Here is a 19,672-nt window from a genome sequence, read left to right as displayed (position 1 = left end):
AAGAGTGCAAGAGGAAGAGAGCGTGTCAAGAATCAAGGGGGGGTTGTTTGCCTGCGGCCGCCTCATGGTGTGATGTCGCTGAATCTTCTCACCGTGTTTTATTACAAGGGGCTCGGTGTTGGGGTCGGCCTTGTCAGCATGTCAGCTAACTTATGTTGGCTCGTGCGTCTCGGCGTGTCCGCTCGCACCATGTCAACGTTCATTTTTGCATGCAGTGGCTGAGTTCATGCCACGAGTGACACAGGAGATAAGAAGGAACCCAACTTACCTACATAATGGCGGGGTGGGGCTCGGCGGTTTCTCTTGTTCCACTTCCTCTGAGAGCAACACGGAGCACCTTTAATGATTTGAATAAGTCTACCCCCCAGTTTGCTGCGGTCATGGTCAACTATATTTCCTGTAACAAGCGTTAGTTACCAGGAAAGTGGAGTGGCATAAAAATTTCAGGCATGCTTTCCATTACACTGGTTTGCTGCAGACTTTACACGAGGGTCAGTTTGTCATCAGCTTTAAGATCCTTTATTTTAAATACTATTTTTCCTTCGTTCTTTATGTTGCTTTCTATTTACAGTATTGCAGTAACATTATTTGTTGACATGCTAAATATTTAATGAAATATATCTGTCATTCTCCAATTTCACAGCTCGCCAGGCTTTGCATTCATGCGACAGGGCAATACATAAAACTGATTCTTAGAGCTGCTCACATAGCCATTTTTCACCATTAACACAGTGGGATCTATAGCATGAAGACGTATTATGACCTGTTTAACAGCGAGCGTTGCCATCTGGGCTTTGCTGTCGTGTAGCTTTGCTTACGGCGACTCTCGCGCTGTAATTCTTGGGTTTCTTTGTTGCAATGTGAGAAGGTACGGTCAGCGTTGTGAAGTGTGTTACTGTGTCGGTGTGTCACCCAGCAGTGATTTAATCGGCGTGCCAGGAAAAAAAATGGAGGTTAGAGCTGATGGTGTAGTTTCAGTGGGACGCATGAAGTCATTAGTAACATCCAGATCAGCTGAACGCTACTTCCATACATTCGCCTAATGAAGTCGTTTATTTGATTGCTGTTGCCGCTGCTGACTTATTACACCTGTATGCAATTATTCTTTAATATATGCTAACTGCCAATTTGAGGCAGCAACATGTTAAATTGATGCAATCATTTATTTCTGAAAAGGAATTACAGTTTTAAAAAATGCGCATAAAATCACCAGATATGCATACAACAGTGTGTGTGTGTGTGTGTGTGTGTGTGTGCGCGCGCGCGCGCGCGCGGGTTTCTTTGCATTTTCTTTTTTTTAGCAGGAAATTAAATCAGTGGTGAATCAAAGAACATGGTTACAGGGATGCAAAAGTCATATGAAAGTGTGGTATTGTCAGAGAGAAGCAGAAAGAAGTCCTGCTTATTGATTTACACCAATGCTCTTAATGACTGCATAGCACACCCACAAAAGTCAAAATAAATAGCTTCCATGGCTTCCTGGATATCTTCTAATGCTGTTGATGAATATTTTTTTGCCTCTTATTCAAAAAAAGCTCTTACAAATCTGCCTTTCTAAAAAATATTATTATTATTATTATTATTTATTAGATTTTAAGGTTTTCAAATGCAAAATCCTTCGAGGCAAATCTTGCCACTTTTCCATCTTGGCAACAGCTCTGGGCTCTTCTGTCAGGCCATTATTTTTTCTGCCAAGCATGTAGTTGCGTCAGAGCAAGAACACAACTGGACATGTTTGCTCTTATAAAGAGGACCAGCAGATTTCGTTTTACACTAGTGCTGGGTTATGTGTTTGGTGTTACCCAAAGATTTCCCCCTCAGGATTCTTTCAATGACAAGTCTTTCTGGTTATATTTTAAAATTTTGTTTTCTTTTATTTTCTTGAATAGTCAGGCCCCATCTTATCTTAAAGACCTTGTAATGTCACATCTCACCAGTAGAGCACTTTTGTCATGGGCTGCTGGATTACTTGTTTTCTAGAGTATTTACAAGTAGAATGGGAGGCAGAGCCTTTGGCTTTCAGGGCCTCTCCTGTGGAAACAGCTTTCAGTTTGGATTCAGGATTAAGATTCGGTTTAAAACATTCCTTTTTAATAAAGCTTATAGTTAGGGCTTGATCTGGTGACCCAGATCCCTCCCTTAGTCATCATGCTGAAATAGGCCTAGGCTGCTTTGGGTTCCCATGTTCCACTGAATGTTTCTTCTTCAATTACTTCTTTTTATACTTTCTACCTCTGTACACACCACTCTGTATTTAATCATTAGTTATTATTAATCTCTGGTTCTTTCTCATAGTGTGTCTTTAGTCCTGATTCCTCCCATCACATCCAACTAGTTGCAGCAGATGGTTACCCCTCCCTGAGCCTTGTTCTGCTGTAGGTTACTTCCTGTTAAAAGGGATTTTTTTCCTTCCCACTGTCAACGAGTGCTTGCTCATAGGGTGTCATCTGATTTTGGGGGTTTATTTGTATTGAGGTGACGGTTGTTGTGATTTGGTGCCTTACAAATACAAGTGAATTGAGTTGAATATATCTGCTAACTTCATTGTGTCCTTAATTATATTCTACTAACAGTTCTAGTTCTGGTGCATTTGCCTAATTCAGTGGTTAACTCTGAATTTCAATCTACAACTAGAAAATCAAAGAAAACACAAAAGTCCAATTTCCCATTCGGGACTTGGGAATGGTTTCATTTTCAGTGACAGTTATATTATATGTTATCCAGCTGCTACATCAATCAAATCTTTCTTCTGTCATTCGTGACTTAATAAAGCTTCAGACAGCGACTGTCGTTGTAATCATAAATGTGAAATATTAGATATGCTGCCTTTTCCATGATAGAATTACATTTCCACATACTGTCAAAGCTAAATAATGCAATATGGGATAAAGTCATTTGTGTACATAATGAACACTGAGTAATGAGGGTGTGTTCTTCCTTGGCACTGCCTAATGTGATTAGGCAGGCTATCTGCTTTGAACATAACTGTTTTCTGTTACGCAGAGGTTCGAATAAAACCTGGATTAACCGGATTACCTTCATCATTATGTCCTGTCATTGTGGCTTGTGTTCAAACTAGATTAACATACCCAGGGGTCGTTTGTTTTTTGTTGTTGTTGTTTTTTGCGCCTCTTTATCTCTTTATCACAGGTGCACAGAACAGACAGAGCATTGCAGAAATGGTCAGAAGTAGGGCTTTATGAATATGAATGGTACATATCACAAAGCAGTGCTGAAAGTTGTCATCTGAGCTGACTATTAATTAAATCCACACCTGTCCTTCTGGTGCAGCCTCCTCTTTTCAGCTCTTTCTCTCTCTCTCTGTCTCTTTTTGTCTGACAGAGACAGTGATGGATACAAGGACGGCGACAGCTGAGCTTGGCTGGATATCGTTCCCTGCCAATGGAGTAAGAACAATGTGCAAAGGTGTACTCTGTGTGTGTGTGTGTGTGTGTGTGTGTGTGTGTGTGTGTGTGTGTGTGTGTGTGTGTGTGTCCGTGCGCCCTTGGGAAAAAACTGTTTGAGTACACTTTACAGTGGTCCAGTAATGAGTCTGTCAAATTCCTAATTACAGTAGCAAGGTGACAACAATTAACCACTACTGATGTAAATAGAATGCATTCCAAAAGATCAGTGAGGTGCATCACATGGGAGTCCGCAGCAGCCGAATAGAATAGAATAGAATAGAATAGAATAGAATAGAATGGGTTTTTCCATCTAAATTGAGCTCCTTGGCTGTTTAAATTCTGGCTTGGCGACTGGCCGGTCACAGTGGTCTGCTGTGTGCGTTTGAGGTGAGTGACTCTAATTGTGATGAATGGTTTACCCATGTAGCACAGAACAAGGTAGAGGAGAAAAAAAGAGAAGGAGACAAAATGGGAGGGAGGGATAAAGTTTAATTTGTGTCAGGTTTTGGTAAACCCATTCATCATTTTGGCCTCTCCTCTCCCCTCTCCCTCTGCTTCCTCCCCTCTCCTACTACTTGGCCCTTCTTCTCACACGCACACATCGCCCAGTGGGAGGAGGTGAGCGGTTACGATGAGAACCTGAACACCATCAGGACGTACCAGGTGTGTAACGTGTTTGAGCCCAGCCAGAACAACTGGCTCCTCACCACTTACATCGACCGGCGCGCGGCGCAACGCATCTACGTGGAGATCCGCTTCACTGTGCGCGACTGTGCCTCCATACCGAGTGTCCTGGGCTCCTGCAAAGAGACGTTCAACCTCTACTACCTAGAGACCGACAGGACTGTTTCAGACGGCATCAAAGGGGTGGAGTACTGGGCCAACGCACCCTTCCTAAAGGTAAACACTTTAGGTAAAAAGAGGGGAGAGGGAGTAAAGATATAGTGTTATTTACAGATTTTTAAAAAGCAACAAAAACCCTATACAGTGGGGCAAAAAAGTATTTAGTCAGCCACCGATTGTGCAAGTTCCCCCACCTAAAATGATGACAGAGGTCAGTAATTTGCACCAGAGGTACACTTCAACTGTGAGAGACAGAATGTGAAAAAAAAAATCCATGAATCCACATGGTAGGATTTGTAAAGAATTTATTCATAAATCAGGGTGGAAAATAAGTATTTGGTCAATAACAAAAATACAACTCAGTACTTTGTAACATAATCTTTGTTGGCAATAACAGAGGTCAAACGTTTACTATAGGTCTTTACCAGGTTTGCACACACAGTAGCTGGTATTTTGGCCCATTCCTCCATGCAGATCTTCTCGAGAGCAGTGATGTTTTGGGGCTGTCGCCGAGCAACACGGACTTTCAACTCCCGCCACAGATTTTCTATGGGGTTGAGGTCTGGAGACTGGCTAGGCCACTCCAGGACTTTCAAATGCTTCTTACGGAGCCACTCCTTTGTTGCCCGAGCGGTGTGTTTTGGATCATTGTCATGTTGGAAGACCCAGCCTCGTTTCATCTTCAAAGTTCTCACTGATGGAAGGAGGTTTTGGCTCAAAATCTCACGATACATGGCCCCATTCATTCTGTCCTTAACACGGATCAGTCGTCCTGTCCCCTTGGCAGAAAAACAGCCCCATAGCATGATGTTTCCACCCCCATGCTTCACAGTAGGTATGGTGTTCTTGGGATGCAACTCAGTGTTCTTCTTCCTCCAAACACGACGAGTTGAGTTTATACCAAAAAGTTCTACTTTGGTTTCATCTGACCACATGACATTCTCCCAATCCTCTGCTGTATCATCCATGTGCTCTCTGGCAAACTTCAGACGGGCCTGGACATGCACTGGCTTCAGCAGCGGAACACGTCTGGCACTGCGGGGTTTGATTCCCTGCCGTTGTAGTGTGTTACTGATGGTGACCTTTGTTACTTTGGTCCCAGCTCTCTGCAGGTCATTCACCAGGTCCCCCCGTGTGGTTCTGGGATCTTTGCTCACCGTTCTCATGATCATTTTGACCCCACGGGATGAGATCTTGCGTGGAGCCCCAGATCGAGGGAGATTATCAGTGGTCTTGTATGTCTTCCATTTTCTGATGATTGCTTCCACAGTTGATTTTTTCACACCAAGCTGCTTGCCTATTGTAGATTCACTCTTCCCAGTCTGGTGCAGGTCTACAATACTTTTCCTGGTGTCCTTCGAAAGCTCTTTGGTCTTGGCCATGGCGGAGTTTGGAGTCTGACTGTTTGAGGCTGTGGACAGGTGTCTTTTATACAGATGATGAGTTCAAACAGGTGCCATTCATACAGGTAACGAGTGGGGGACAGAAAAGCTTCTCACAGAAGACGTTACAGGTCTGTGAGAGCCAGAGATTTTCCTTGTTTGAGGTGACCAAATACTTATTTTCCACCCTAATTTACGAATAAATTCTTTACAAATCCTACCATGTGAATTCATGGATTTTTTTTTTCACATTCTTTCTCTCACAGTTGAAGTGTACCTCTGGTGCAAATTACTGACCTCTGTCATCATTTTAAGTGGGGGAACTTGCACAATCGGTGGCTGACTAAATACTTTTTTGCCCCACTGTATACCTATCATTGCCTCTTGCATATCTGGAAAGCTTCTCACTGTGGAAGTTCCATTGTGTCCACTTGCACCCATCCAAGTGGAAATTCTCTTGTGTGTCAAAATGGTGACCACTGGACATCATTTTCGTTTTGAGGAAGTGAACAAACTGACAGGAATTTTGCTATGTGCAACAACGCAAAGACGGCATACCCAACACCTTGGGGCTTGAACGTTGTGGTCTTATCAACTAAAACTGCTGGTTCTTAGCTGGAGACCAAGCAGATTCCAGAAAGTGTTAAATTACACCTTCCTTGTATGTCAGTTCAAAAGAATGAAATCCAAACATTGAACCAGTCCAAAATTGATCAGTAAGTAAGTAAAACTGCAACAAAGGCTAAAAGTATTCACAAATCGTTTTGTAGCCTGAAGCCTTAACCTCCACTCGCTATTAGAATTTAACCCGTATTGACTGAATGTGTTTGTGCTTGTTGAGATTCATAAGTCACCTCTCTACTTAAATGTCATGCTCATGCTCTCATGCATTTGCAATTTCACAGAGACGTTTAATTTTGCCTGGCCACTGTGGAGGTTTATCGGGGGGAAAGATACAATAACAGCATTTCATAGCATTTGGGCATTAGCGTGTTTACCTGATAGGTAGAAAATCTAAATCAATAAAGAAAACCTTTGTTAAAAATGTATCTTTTTTTCCTTCTTTTTCTCTCTGTCAGGTGGACACCATTGCAGCAGATGAGAGTTTCTCCCAGGTTGATTTTGGGGGCAGGCTGATGAAAGTGAACACAGAAGTGAGAAGTTTTGGGCCTCTGTCCAAAGGCAGAGGTTTCCATTTGGCTTTCCAGGACTTAGGCGCTTGCATGTCGCTTCTGGCCGTCAGGGTATTCTACAAGAAATGCCCCAGCATCGTGCAGAACTTTGCTTTCTTCCCAGAGGTATGAAACAGAGCTAATTGAAATCGGTGGTGATTTTTACGAGAGCTTGGCACAGCCATCGGATGGATATTTAAATGGAATTTTTTAATGATTCTTATTTTGTGCAGACGCTGACCGGAGCAGAGTCCACCTCATTAGTCATCGCCAGAGGAAGCTGCATCCCCAACGCCGAGGAAGTAGACGTGCCCATAAAGCTCTACTGTAATGGAGACGGAGAGTGGATGGTACCCATAGGCAGCTGCAGCTGCAAGGCGGGTTATGAACCTGACAATGGCAATGTGTGCCGAGGTAAATCTGTACATTAACGAGGCCGTGCTAGTTCAAACTGAGCTCGTAAAAAATGAAGATGAAATGAGAACATCAGCAAATACTGCACCGCATCAGTGCATATCAGAGGTGCTGCTGTGTGGACTGAACTGATAATCTGTTCTCAGATCTCTGCTGATGACCTTGCTACAGCAAACACTTAAACACGCTGCACATGACTTTCTTGTTATTTTGTAGCAAAAGCTAACAATCCAGTATGACAGCAAATCAATAACCAACAAACACGCGTCTAATATTGAGCCCCAGCAAACATGCTACTGCGGCAATCAATATCTTATAGCATACGTCGACCTCCAACATGGAAATTATTTAAACAGAGGAAATACTATTTTAATCAAAAACATTTCAGCTTTCTTTGTTTATATGTCCCAAATATATGATTTTTTAAATAAATGGAACTGTATATTTGCTGAGTAAATTCTGGAGGAAATGCAAGTGCTTTATTAGCTCCAGGAGGGAAAAAAAGTGTGTCAGTTTTGGCAGAGTTAACTGAATAATTTCATGCGTGTATATATTTTATGCCCAACCGGGCAGCGCATGATGTTCCATATGTTAATGCTTCTAGAGGCAGACTCGGGTGAACGTGGTGCAGAAATAGCTCCTCTTTCCTCTGTGTTCCAAATATCTCTCTCTCCTTTCCATCCTTTTTATATCTGGCCTTGTTCCCCATTTCCTCTCCGAAGTAGTACCCATCATTTCTTATTCTCCCTGGAGAGTCTCATTCATTTTATGTGTGTGTTTGTGCGTGCATGTGCGTGTATATGTGGTGACTTAGTGAGTGTGTGGTGGGCGTGTGATGTATGTACATATGGTGAAATGATAAGTGAGGCCGCTTCAGCCCATGTTAATTAGTTTAGCGTGTTCTAGTCAGATTAGTCGAGCGCAAATTGGTGGCGAACTGTCACACAGTGTTGGAGAGATAGAAGGGCGTGAGGAAGAATGACGAGAAGGAACAAGTGAAAGGAAAAGAAGAAGCAAAGATAAAGAAAATTAGGGAAAAACCTCTGGAGAGATGAACTGCAAAGTAAGTTTTTTTTGTTTTTTTTTAAAGAGAACAAACCAAGGACATAAAGGTTAAAACTGTGAGATAAAACAGATAGAGAGCCTAAAGACTGAATAGTTTTTCTTCCTGCCTCTGGTAAAATGCATGCAAGTACATGGACTGAAATGTCAGCTTAGCCTTTGTTGTCACTCTCTCTTTTTAACAGAAAAACTTGCAGCTTTTGAAAGGGGTAAACTCGTCCTGATTCAAAGAAGATAGTGAATACGTCTGACAGTGTTACAGCTCTATAGAAAAACCACTGCTAAAGGACTAAATTACCAGGTTTACAAGATGTTGGCTATATATAAAAAAAAATCCTACGGTGTTTAGCCTTACAATAATATTAGCCTCGCCCTATTGCAGCGTACGCTTGCTATAACCAAAGAATGTTCGCATGAGTTCTTATTACTCCTTTATCTGTGTCTATTTAGAGTAATCGTGATAATAGAAGTTCAAACTTGAGCCCAATACCCAGGAAAATAATAATGTTTCAGTTCAATGAAAGTAAAAAGACTAAATTATAAGGCTCATTTATTTATTTTTGAATGATAATAATAATAATACTGTATTCAGCTACAACTGTTTCTGTGCTTCTGGTGGCTTGGCACCATATTTAAAATGCTGATCACTTATTGGTAAGATAGGCTGTCACTGTTTCTGTCTTGTTGCTTCTAAGAGAGACCTTTCATATTTTTAGACACAGATAATTATGGAAGCCCGTTTCTGCCACAAAAAAAGAAAAAAAAGTATCCATAACTCGAAATTTTGAGCCATTTTCTCGAAATTTTGACGTATTAACTCGAAATTTCGACTTAAGTCTAAATTTCGAGAAAAGTAGCTCAGTAATCTACGTGAATGACGTCATTTCCTAGTTACCCGGAAGCTGAAGCCCTCAGCTACAAATGCTACAGCTAAGCTACCAGTATTACAGCCAGTCATGAATGCACAAATTGCTGATTATTTTCAGTGTGGTTTCACAAATGATGAAATCCTCGTGTTATTAGCTGAATCACATGATGTTACTATCAGCAAACGTACTCTCGAAAGCGCCAATTTGTTGCGACCCTGTTTTGAGTGCGCATTCCACGTACATTACTGATTGGCAGAGCTAACTAGAAATTTCAAGTTACTTTTCTCAAAATTTCAAGTTAATAAATCGAATTTTCAAGAAAATACGTCGAAATTTCGAGTTAATAAGTTGAAATTTTTTTGAAAGTACGTCAAAACTTTGAGTTATAGATGCTTTTTCTTTTAGTGGCGGAAACGGGCTTCCACAGATAATTGTGTTTTCCTGTTAAATTAAAAATCTCTAACAATGGTACAGACTTATAGACTGATAAGTTTTGTTGCCCAGCTTCAACATTAAGGTTATCGTGTTAGTAGCAGCTACCTGATGCATTAAGAATAACTTATCAGACAGCTAATTTGAATAAGTAATAGTTAAACAGCTCATGTTGCCATGTGCACCAGCCAGATTAGTGTTCGTGGTAACTGTTTGATATTTGAATGTTGTTTAAAAAGAAGCTTTATTTACTTCACAAAAGTCTTCATATAGACAAAGCTGTCCGTATTTATGATGCATCTGATAAAATAAAATTGCATCAATTAGCATCCAAGTATCATTTTTTTGCCAACTCTACCTTAAAAAACGAAAACAAAACATTCTGACATTTTCAGAATTTTGGTTTTGAAAGGTTTGGTAAGTATCAGTTCTGGTGACCTCCATATAGTCCTATGACTGTTAAGATAACATAGGCCAGACAAAAAAGTCTAGAAAACAGGAATGCTCCAAAACACTAGCTCGTAGTGGTTTTAGCTATTTAAAAAAAAAAACGTCTGTTTCTATTTTTGAACATGGGCTATCTGTTCCTAAGACACTGTTGTTTTAGTGATTAGAAGTTGCTTCTAGAAGTTTCATTATTAACACTTATCAATGTTTGTCATATATGGATTTCAAATTAAAACTTTTTAAGCCTTCATTGTGAGTAGTGTGACTATACAGTATGTTCTTATAGCAGTTCGTGAAATAGTCAATTCAGTTTGATTAGGTTTTATTTATATAGCACCAAATTACAGCAGCAGTCACCCTATGGCAGGTGTAAAGACCCCCGAATAATTGAAATAAGAAAACGCCAACATCCAAATGATCCCCTTGTGCGCAAGCACTTGGAATCATTGGGAAGAAAAAACTCCCTTATGACAGGAAGAAACCTCCGGCAGAACCAGGCTCAGTGAGGTCGTGACCGGTTGGGAGGGAGGAGTCACAACCTTTAGTCTACTGATTTGTGTTCCTGAACATTAACATGATTTCCTGAGCATGACTTTTGATCAGTCTGCTCTCATATGTTCTTATTCATGTATACAAAGTGAATACTGTCAACTTGTAAAGCGCAACAAAAAGTCTGCATTTGGAGCTTGAAAATAACACCCAAGTTTGAGACACATCACTTGTAAATACACAAGAATATGTTGTTTGGTTAAGTGTAGGCATTTATCTCAGTCAGGTGTAGGCACTGAAATGGATTTTTCTAGGGTTCGGGGTTAGGTTAAGAAAAAGATCAGGGTTTGGTTCAAAATACAACATGTGCCATTTCTTCTAAAGCTTTGTTTTCTTCTTTGCCACAATGATGCCTCCCTGCTTTCTCTTAGCAAAATATAAGCTGCTGTGACAAAATATACTTCCTACCAAAATACTCTATTTACAAATTCGTGCTCGCTGACACAAAAAAACGTGGCAGTTTGTGTCCGTGAACACGGGAAAATAAATAGCTTCTTCATAAGCAGTTGATTTGAGCTTTTGTTTTTGTTGACTGAGATGTAATACACAGTACTGTATATCACATATCCTCACTAGACAGGGTGACTGGACGTTCCCGGAGTCATTGGTTAGTTGTTGTTCTGAGACAGTCCTCATTCAAAGGACCAAGTCATTTGTAATTCTTATTGTATAATGATGGTTTGAGTACACAAACCAAAGGCAGACTTGAGGGACGTGGCTTAACACTCTCTGTCAAGGCTTTTTGAGCTTAAGCAGTGATTTAAAGTGTCGTGGGACAGAGCATGTCCTGTCTGTCTTCCTCAAGCTGGCATCTTTTTGGTGTGCTTTTCTGCCAATCAGCTGATAACAACTTGGCAGGAAGCTGGACTCACTATTAGAACAGATGGTCATCTTTTTGTGTGTGTTTTTGTGCGTGTGTGTAAGGCCACAGAGATGGTGTTTATTTTGCACCAAATCAGCATATTGTGCAAACCATAAGGCAAAATTGGCTCAGCATCAAAGTACATCAAAGTGCGTGTGTGTTTGAGTGCGCGTGTCTCTTTTAAGTCAATATTCAAGAGCCATGCTTGAAATTCACCACACTACAGATGTATGCACTACCAATGAATACACACAAACATCCCCTGCTGTGAACTTTAACAATGCCCTGAGCTTTTCAAACCCAGGGGCTTTTAAAACACTCGCACAAGCACGCACATACTCATGCAAGTTTTTAATAATTGATCAGTGAGCCTGTTTGCCAGCTTTAGACAATTGCCATCCGCGTGGTCACTGTGTGACTCCACACAGCTGGCAAAGGGCACAGGTGGAAAAAAGAGAGGAGCAATCTCTTGCTCTTTGTCCGCTTTTAACACTTCATCTCCGTGTTGCTCCGACCTTTACTCCTGTCTCTAGAATGTTCTGTTTTCCTATTCCACTTTATTTCAGATTTCTTCCTTATGTAGGAAGAATTTTCTGCACGATTTGAATTCATTTTTTTGCTCTAAATCTCATATCCTAGTAATCACACACATCACATAGTTTATGTAATCAAATGGAAAGTACTTTTTTTACATTTAAATTAAATCATCAAAAATAAAATGTAGTCATTCATATGTGAATATTTTTATATATTTACAACAAATCTGGGCATGTTTGCCTAAGAATGTAAACATAAATATATCAATATATAAATCAATAACCAATTACTAAAATCCCAGGATAAAATACTGCTATGTAATATACCAATTAAATGTAAACTGTAGAAACAATATATCACTTCCCATGACGCAAGAACTATAATTTCTCCTGTATTCTAAAAAGTTTGGAAAGAAAGTACTTCTGGACTTCTTTAGGTTTCACGAAGACTTTTAACTCTCAACCAAGAGGCTTCTACAGTTTGCTTTCTTTCCAGTCTCCATAAACTTCCATGACCTGCATGTCTGAGAATCTACACACAGTTTCTCTAAATATCTGTGTAGGTTCTAAATCGTTGCCAGTAGAATAGCCTGTCTGCAAACGGCGACTGCAGAGTGTCATTGTTGTTGAAGTTCAGTATGCTACATTGCAGATTTCCTGCAATACTTTGGCCCGAGACTCCTAATATAAACGAGGCAGCTCGACTTGTGTACCTGATTTGTGGCATAATTTGCACAGTACGGTTTCCTGGTCTGTGTCAGACTTTTCATAACCAAATCATGTCCAAGCTAGAGAGATAGCCGTAACTCCTCAATTTGTTTCAGCTGGTCATTCAGTTTGGAGCTGCCCGGTTTTGTCTCAACTTCACAGGAAATGTTGATATACTCTATTGCAAACGTTATCCAATGCGATGGGAAAATAGTGCTGTAAACAGTGTATTTTGTCACAGCCTGAAATAAATGATAGAGTATAATAAGTTTACCATCCGATATAGTTCCACATATATGTCCACAAAAGATTTGTATAGCATACTGACCTTTGCCTGTGAGACATGCAGCAGCCATCACCAACTTTATCATACTACTTGAAATGTGAGTTGGATGCTGTTGAATACAATAGAAACAACAGAAATGACAGAATAATGGATTGTTGTTTATCCTACTTGAGTCAGTATTTTGTTCTTTTCAGCCTGCACAAAAACACACAAACAGAATTCACTGACATATGCCGGGTTACCAGTTTAAAATCCTTTGACAGAGAGAGAGACAGAAAAGGATAACTCTACACAGGGGTATCCAGAGATAAGTAATGGAGAGAGGTAGCAAGACTTGTTGCCATGGTGACACGCCCCATGTGTATGAGCAAGGTTTCTGAATAAATGACCTTGACAAGCCAGATGTCTATCTGCTTATTCAACTCAGAACAACACACACACACACACACACACACACACACACACACACACACACACACACACATGAAGAGACGCTGACACTCCTGATGAGATGGCTTTAAAGAAAGGCAAATGTCTGGGTGTAAAGAAGACAGACAAACGAGGCAGACATCATTATTAGAAACTGAATGCGGGAGATGTATGTTTTTACAGGTGAGAAAGTAAGCAGGATCAGAAGTTCTTTCAGGCTTTCAATAGTCCGTTCCATTATCTACATTAGTAGAGTCATGCACTTACTATGAAGGCCAGCTTTTCTTTCCAGCTTTGTGTAAGGCAGTATAGGGCAGCTATATGCACTTTGCCATCTGATACTACAGGGATTAATTACGCTTGCTACATTCCTAGAAGTATTTCATTCTTGCTGAGGGTGGTCAACAAACTTCAATGATCCGCTGACTAAACTGCAGCTTAACTGAGGGAAACGGTGGTAAATAAGGTTACTAATAAAGAACATCCTTTGCATGCCTGTTTTGATTATGGTATGTGATCTGACAACCATTTAGCTTGTCATGATTATGGACATAGCTAACGACTGCTTTGATTATGAGAAATGTTGGTCAAAACCTAAATGTTGGTCAAAACTTAAAGGTTTTGACCAACATAAAATTAAGAACCTTACCATTCCTGTTTTAATCAGTTTATACTATCTTAATATGCGATCACATTTTCTTGCTCTACTTAGACATGATAAGGATGCATTATAATAAAAAAAAAACTATAAAATTCTGCCGTGTAATACCTTGAATAACTCTTACGATTACATATCCCAGATAGCATAACAACACTGACTAAGTAATGTATACTGATTATTGGTTCGTGGCTAGCAAGCAGTACAGTTTAAAGTTAATGAGTACTTTTAGATCCTGCTAAGTGCTTGTTAGCCTCCCTGGTATCGGCCTTAGTATTTTAGTATGTTTGCACTGTTTATTGAAATGTGTTTTTGGAGTTTAACTGGGAATTTTTGGGATTTCATATTGCGTTATATAACAGCAATGCTGCTAGCCTCTAAGCTGTTCAGTGCTAGCTAGCTGCTAAGCACTTCTGGGTTTGTTTGGGCAGTTGGTGACATACTTCCCTTTCTCTAAATCTCTGCCATAAAATTCAAATGTTGGAAAGCTGTTGGCAGCAATAATAGAAAGATTCAATCAAGTGTCATTTTTCTTTGCTTGTTACAAATAACAAACACAATGGATTTCATATTAATAATGGCATTAGATAGCAGAAATGCTATCTAATGCCTCTGTAAGTTCTAGATGTAAACTGCATCCATCTCTTATATACTTTTGGACCAGCTATGGCCTTTATAACATGATATGAAGTACTCCTTCTGTAGTTTCACAACAGTATGTTGGTCATGTAGAAAGTAATTTATAGTAAATTAGGGAGACAAAAACACTTTCCTTTATTGTAAATCATGTTAGAGCAAAAGCAAAACCAAGAAACGATAATATAACACGTCTGTGGCAGCAATTCAGCAGAGCAGTACTGTAGAAGCATTGAAATGAAAGAATAAAAACAGGATCAGTGTGTTTCTCTTCACCTTATACTCCCAATCTACATTTTTCCCCTTTGTTCCACTTTTTCCCCAATGCTTTTTTATTTTTGTCTCTTCAGACATTCCTTTTCATTCCTGACCCTTTCACCTACTGACATTTGATGAAGTGAAACCCTAAGGATTTTCACTTGCTTTCTACTTTGTCTCACTTACTTCTGTCACTCGGTTCATTTTATCATTTGGACTTTACTAAATGCCTCCTTGCACACTCCTCTGTCTTCCACCATAAATCTATGAAACATTTGCATTTTAGTCTTACAGCGCCTAAAGCAGCTCAGGGATAAAGTAAACATTCATTACAGAGAAAGAAGGAAAACAAAATGCTAAAGATAAATCAAGACTAAAAAAAGAGAAAGGAAGACTAAAAAAATTCATTTGGTTTGCCTAAGCCTTTTGGCAGAGTTTTCATTTCAGTCTTATTCTTCATTTCACACCTCTCTGTTTTGGCTTTTACTTAAAGTCATACTTCAGAAGGCATTTACATTCACAAAGAGACACCTGTGACATCTCACGTGCAAATTAAGAACAGTAATCCTTCTAGGACAGAGTACTCTTTTTTTTTTTTTTTTTTTGTGTCCCCTTTGGATCTTTAGCCATCAGAATTGTTGTCTTAAGGCCAAGAAAGATGCCAAGCGGATTTATTTTACCAAGTGGATCATCATGGCCTTGCCATATTGGTCCATTTGATTGACCTTTATTATAATTATGAATTTATTTTATTTTCAGTTGCTACAAACGGGACAGACATGACTGGGGGATAGGACAGGGAGAAAGAATGAAAGAAAGAGAGGGAGAGAAAGAAAACCAAAGGGGAGAAGAGATGGTGAGAAGGGGGGGAAGAAAGAAAAAAAAACCCAAACAACAAAAAAAAACAAAACACCTGGGTCACCTGTATGGAGAAAAAAAACAGAAGAGAAAGCAAACAACAAAGAGCAACATAATAAAAAAAAACAGCACCATCACAATAAACTAGCTAGCAGTAGATATCAGTAGATACTAAATAATAAACGATATTGTGCAGCACGCAAGATAGACAGCGCACAATGTGCTTTGAGGCAGCAGCCAAGAAAGCTGTAGTCCGCGTCTGTGAACACCCGTGTGTACACCTGTGTGCATACCTGTGTGGATCAGCATGCTTGCATTCCAAAGGTTTCTCCATGTAATGATCTGCTAGAGGGTGTGGGGGGGCCACAGCCCCGTCCTCCAGGGTATGAAGCAGGTATGGAGGAGATCAAAACTCCAGACATCCAGAGGCCCCCAGAACACAAGAGACCAAGGAAGACCAACAGAGGGGCAGCCGTGCCACTGTCTCAGTAAGAGCTGAGGAGAGTCCCAGATGAGGGCTCACTCAGCAGCCGCGGAGCAGAAGCCAGGGGGAGTTGCAGTGACGCGCCCGTGAGCTCCGCCGGCAGCCAGCCGTGCCTGAGTGACCGAGCCCCAGGCCGAGAGGCCGGGGGCACCCCACCTCCGAAGTGGCCCGAGCGAGCCCCAGGCTCCAGGCCCCGATAAGCGGCCGCCAAGGAGTGAGCCGGTGTGTACCCGGACGCCCACCCCCAGACACAAAGAACCACCGACGCACCGACACCTGAGGGAGTCCGCCACTGGCAGGGGAAGTGGTGGTGGGTGGAGATAGGCCTCCAAACCTTGGAGGGCCTGAGATGTCCCCAGAGAGGTGGCGTCTGATACCCAACCTGACATATAGACACAGACATACAGGCACACACAGACACAAACATCCATTCCCACCCTCATGCTCTCATATGCACTTACTCCACACTCAACCAACGTGGAGACAGACATAAAGAGACGCTGTACACACGCTCACACTCCCCAAGCGTACTCTACAAACCGGGTCTAGGTACCCTTGCCCCTGGAGGGGGGAACTGCACCCAGACCCAGGTGGTGTTACCCTTTTCCCTGCGGTGGGGAGAGGCAGAGTAGGACAGAGTACTCTGACGCAACTTGCTAACATATTAACATGCTACTTTATCTTCCGACTGCAAGTTCAGTTCTCGTGGCTTTTTCATATTTTCTTTTCTTTACGTATTTTTTTAAATACGTATTTATGAATTTAAATTCATAAACGTGTACATTTGCTTCAGAGAGCCAGTGATGTGATTGTACAGCAATGCTTCTGGTTGATGACATCATGTTCAGGCTGTTGTTGAGCTTTGTTGAAATTAAAAATGCATGTCAATAATTAAAAATGCATTGGTTAAGAAAAAAGGGAGGGGGGTGCATGCATCTATGACATCAGAAAGGTGCTGTTTGGTCATTTATCCACCGTGAGTTTGTGTGGCTTGATTGAGCATGCATAAAGACATGTAGGACGGCAGTGCTTTAAGCCTTCCTGCTGAACTGAACCATGTTAAGTTGTGTCAGATGTGTGTATTAACACTTGGGAAATGCAAATGGCGCTGCGTATAAAAGCTAAGACGTATACGTATAAAAGCTAAGACGTGTAATTTTGTACAAATTACACGTCTTAGTAATTGGTCCAGCTTTACCTGCCGTGTCACATCAGATACTTTGCACAAACAGCAGCACACATCCAGCGATTGTTAATATCTATATGTAAAAAAAGAAAGAAAAAACAAACATAACAGATTTATTATTAACCACAATTCTTTTGATTTTCGTATTCACCCACCAAAAAATGTCGTTATGTTCACCATGTTCATGGTTTTGTTTCAAGTGTCACGTTCAGTGTACACCACACGTACGGGACTTAATGGTCACAAAAGTTTGTAACTGCAGTGGAATTTCTTTTTATGCATTGGCTGCTTTTTCTTTCATCTCCAGTCCAGTCCTTGTATTTGGCTATTTTCAGAAGAATGCTTTTCGTTTGTTTGTTTGTTAGTTGGTTTGGACACGTAACATTAACCTATGAATCATTTGAATATAAAGCGACCAACTATTAACAGAAAAGAACCAAAGAAATTATTTTAAATTGTATCTTCAGTATCTTTGTTACTAGTATTCTGTCACAAAAACACACAATTTTTCCCATTTTCTTTATTCAAGCTATGAAAAATGCAAAAAAGCGAATAGTTTCACTGAGATAAAACTGTATTTTTGCACCAACAAGATTCTTTGTTATTTGCTACCAGAATCCTGGTAAGAGTAAAAGTAAGAAAACATAATTCCAAACAGTAGCTAAAAAACCAACAACCCCTCGGCCCCCAGATACTTTTAAGCCTTCTTGCTTCCTCATGCATACTTTCTAGTTCTGTTAAACAAGGCCACTAACTCTGCAGCCAATATTAAACTGGCACTGACTCTGAAGTCCCGTGTCCGTATCTCTATGCTGCCTCCAGCAGTATTTGAAACCTTGAGATGAGAGCGCGTTGCCAAGGTGGACTGCAAAATTTCCACAGCACGTATCCAAGCTGAATAAGAATAATTATTATCTGGTCAGCAAGAGCCAACTCTGGATACATAAAAATTGGATAAAGTAGGGTATCATCCTTAAAAATTCCCACTACGTGTTTCATGTCATGTCTGACCCATATTAAAAAGAGCTAGAGAAGAAAACGATAATCCAGTTTTCAGTTAATCAGCACAACATGATTCTGTGTCACTGTGCACAAAATGTTTTTGTGTATCTTGTCAGAACAAACTATTTTGCAGCTATCCCCAGAAAATCCCCTTCTGTGCTGTGTCAACCTCATAGTACCAATAATAACTCTACTGGCACGCCTGCTTTCTAATACAAAGTTTACCAAATGTTTCACGATCAAGGCAAACAAAAATGCACAGAAGCGCGATGCAAACCTGTTCTTTACTCTGAGTCACACGTTGGCTTTTATGTGTTTTTCCCGCTTCTTTTTTTCCCCGCAGCTTGTCCTCAGGGCACCTTTAAGTCATTCCAGGGGCCAGGACTGTGTCAGCAATGTCCGCCCAATAGCCGCTCCACTATCGAAGCTGCCACCCTCTGTGGTTGTCGGAATGGCTATTACCGAGGAGACATGGACAAACCGGAGGACCTGTGCACCAGTGAGTCAGCCTTTTTTTCTCCCCATCAGACACAATAGATAAATCTTTCAATATGAGCTTCAAGATGACCAACACATGTTTGCGAAAGGCAGGATTTTGGATGAAGCAACCAATAGCTGACATACTCGAGCGTATCAGTGGTTGACACCATCGACAGTCCAATATTTCATCATTAAGTTAAAGGCCAACATCTGCTTTGATTTATCATTGCGCCCCTAATTCTCTGTGCCTCGTTCAGAGCGCTGTAGCATCCCTGTCCTCATTAGGGGATTTGGGGAGCGGTAAGTAATAATGCTGCCACATTCCTCGGGCTTTCCATTGAAGTGAATATGTGTTTAGTGTGTTGAAGAGGCTATATTGCTATGCAAGATGAGGCACAGAGAGTTTGAAAAATGGAGCTCTCAATTCCTCAGAGAGATGGTGTAAGTAGGTTGAGACATGAATCATTTTGGACTGCATGCAGTTAGTCTGTGTGTGTGTGTGAGTGTGTACCTGTGTGCTTGTACATGTCCAGGTGACCTGAATACAGCTTTATGTTTTGGGGCGGGGGGTTAAAAAGCACTGGTTCATTCATAGTCTGGCCATATTTTGCTGTCACAGAGTCGTGAATGAATTTGCAATGCTGCGTCAGAAAAGCAGAACAAATGTTGACGGTGAATATTGCTGATCGGCCCCACATTTTGCGTTATTTTC

At 40.8% G+C, this 19,672-nt stretch overlaps 1 protein-coding gene across 2 annotated transcripts in view; it reads left to right on the top strand.

Moving 5' to 3' along the window:
- The window catches only part of LOC146688927 (ephrin type-B receptor 1-like), a 136,665-nt gene that overhangs the window by 37,291 nt on the left and 79,702 nt on the right, over positions 1-19,672 (top strand). For both annotated transcript variants that reach the window (XM_085436117.1, XM_085436116.1), the window contains exons 2-6: positions 3,343-3,407; positions 4,017-4,307; positions 6,712-6,930; positions 7,038-7,218; positions 18,824-18,979. In XM_085436117.1, the coding sequence (XP_085292243.1) occupies positions 3,343-3,407; positions 4,017-4,307; positions 6,712-6,930; positions 7,038-7,218; positions 18,824-18,979 (912 nt within the window). The remainder of the gene's footprint in view (positions 1-3,342; positions 3,408-4,016; positions 4,308-6,711; positions 6,931-7,037; positions 7,219-18,823; positions 18,980-19,672) is intronic.

This window comes from Copadichromis virginalis, linkage group LG17 (assembly GCF_057382275.1).
Source record: "Copadichromis virginalis isolate Kocher_CV1m ecotype Utaka linkage group LG17, C_Virginalis_male_GT1.1, whole genome shotgun sequence".
Lineage (NCBI taxonomy): Eukaryota > Metazoa > Chordata > Actinopteri > Cichliformes > Cichlidae > Copadichromis > Copadichromis virginalis.
The sequence above is the reverse complement of the archived record's forward strand: the minus strand, read 5'-3'. Positions and strand labels throughout refer to the sequence as shown.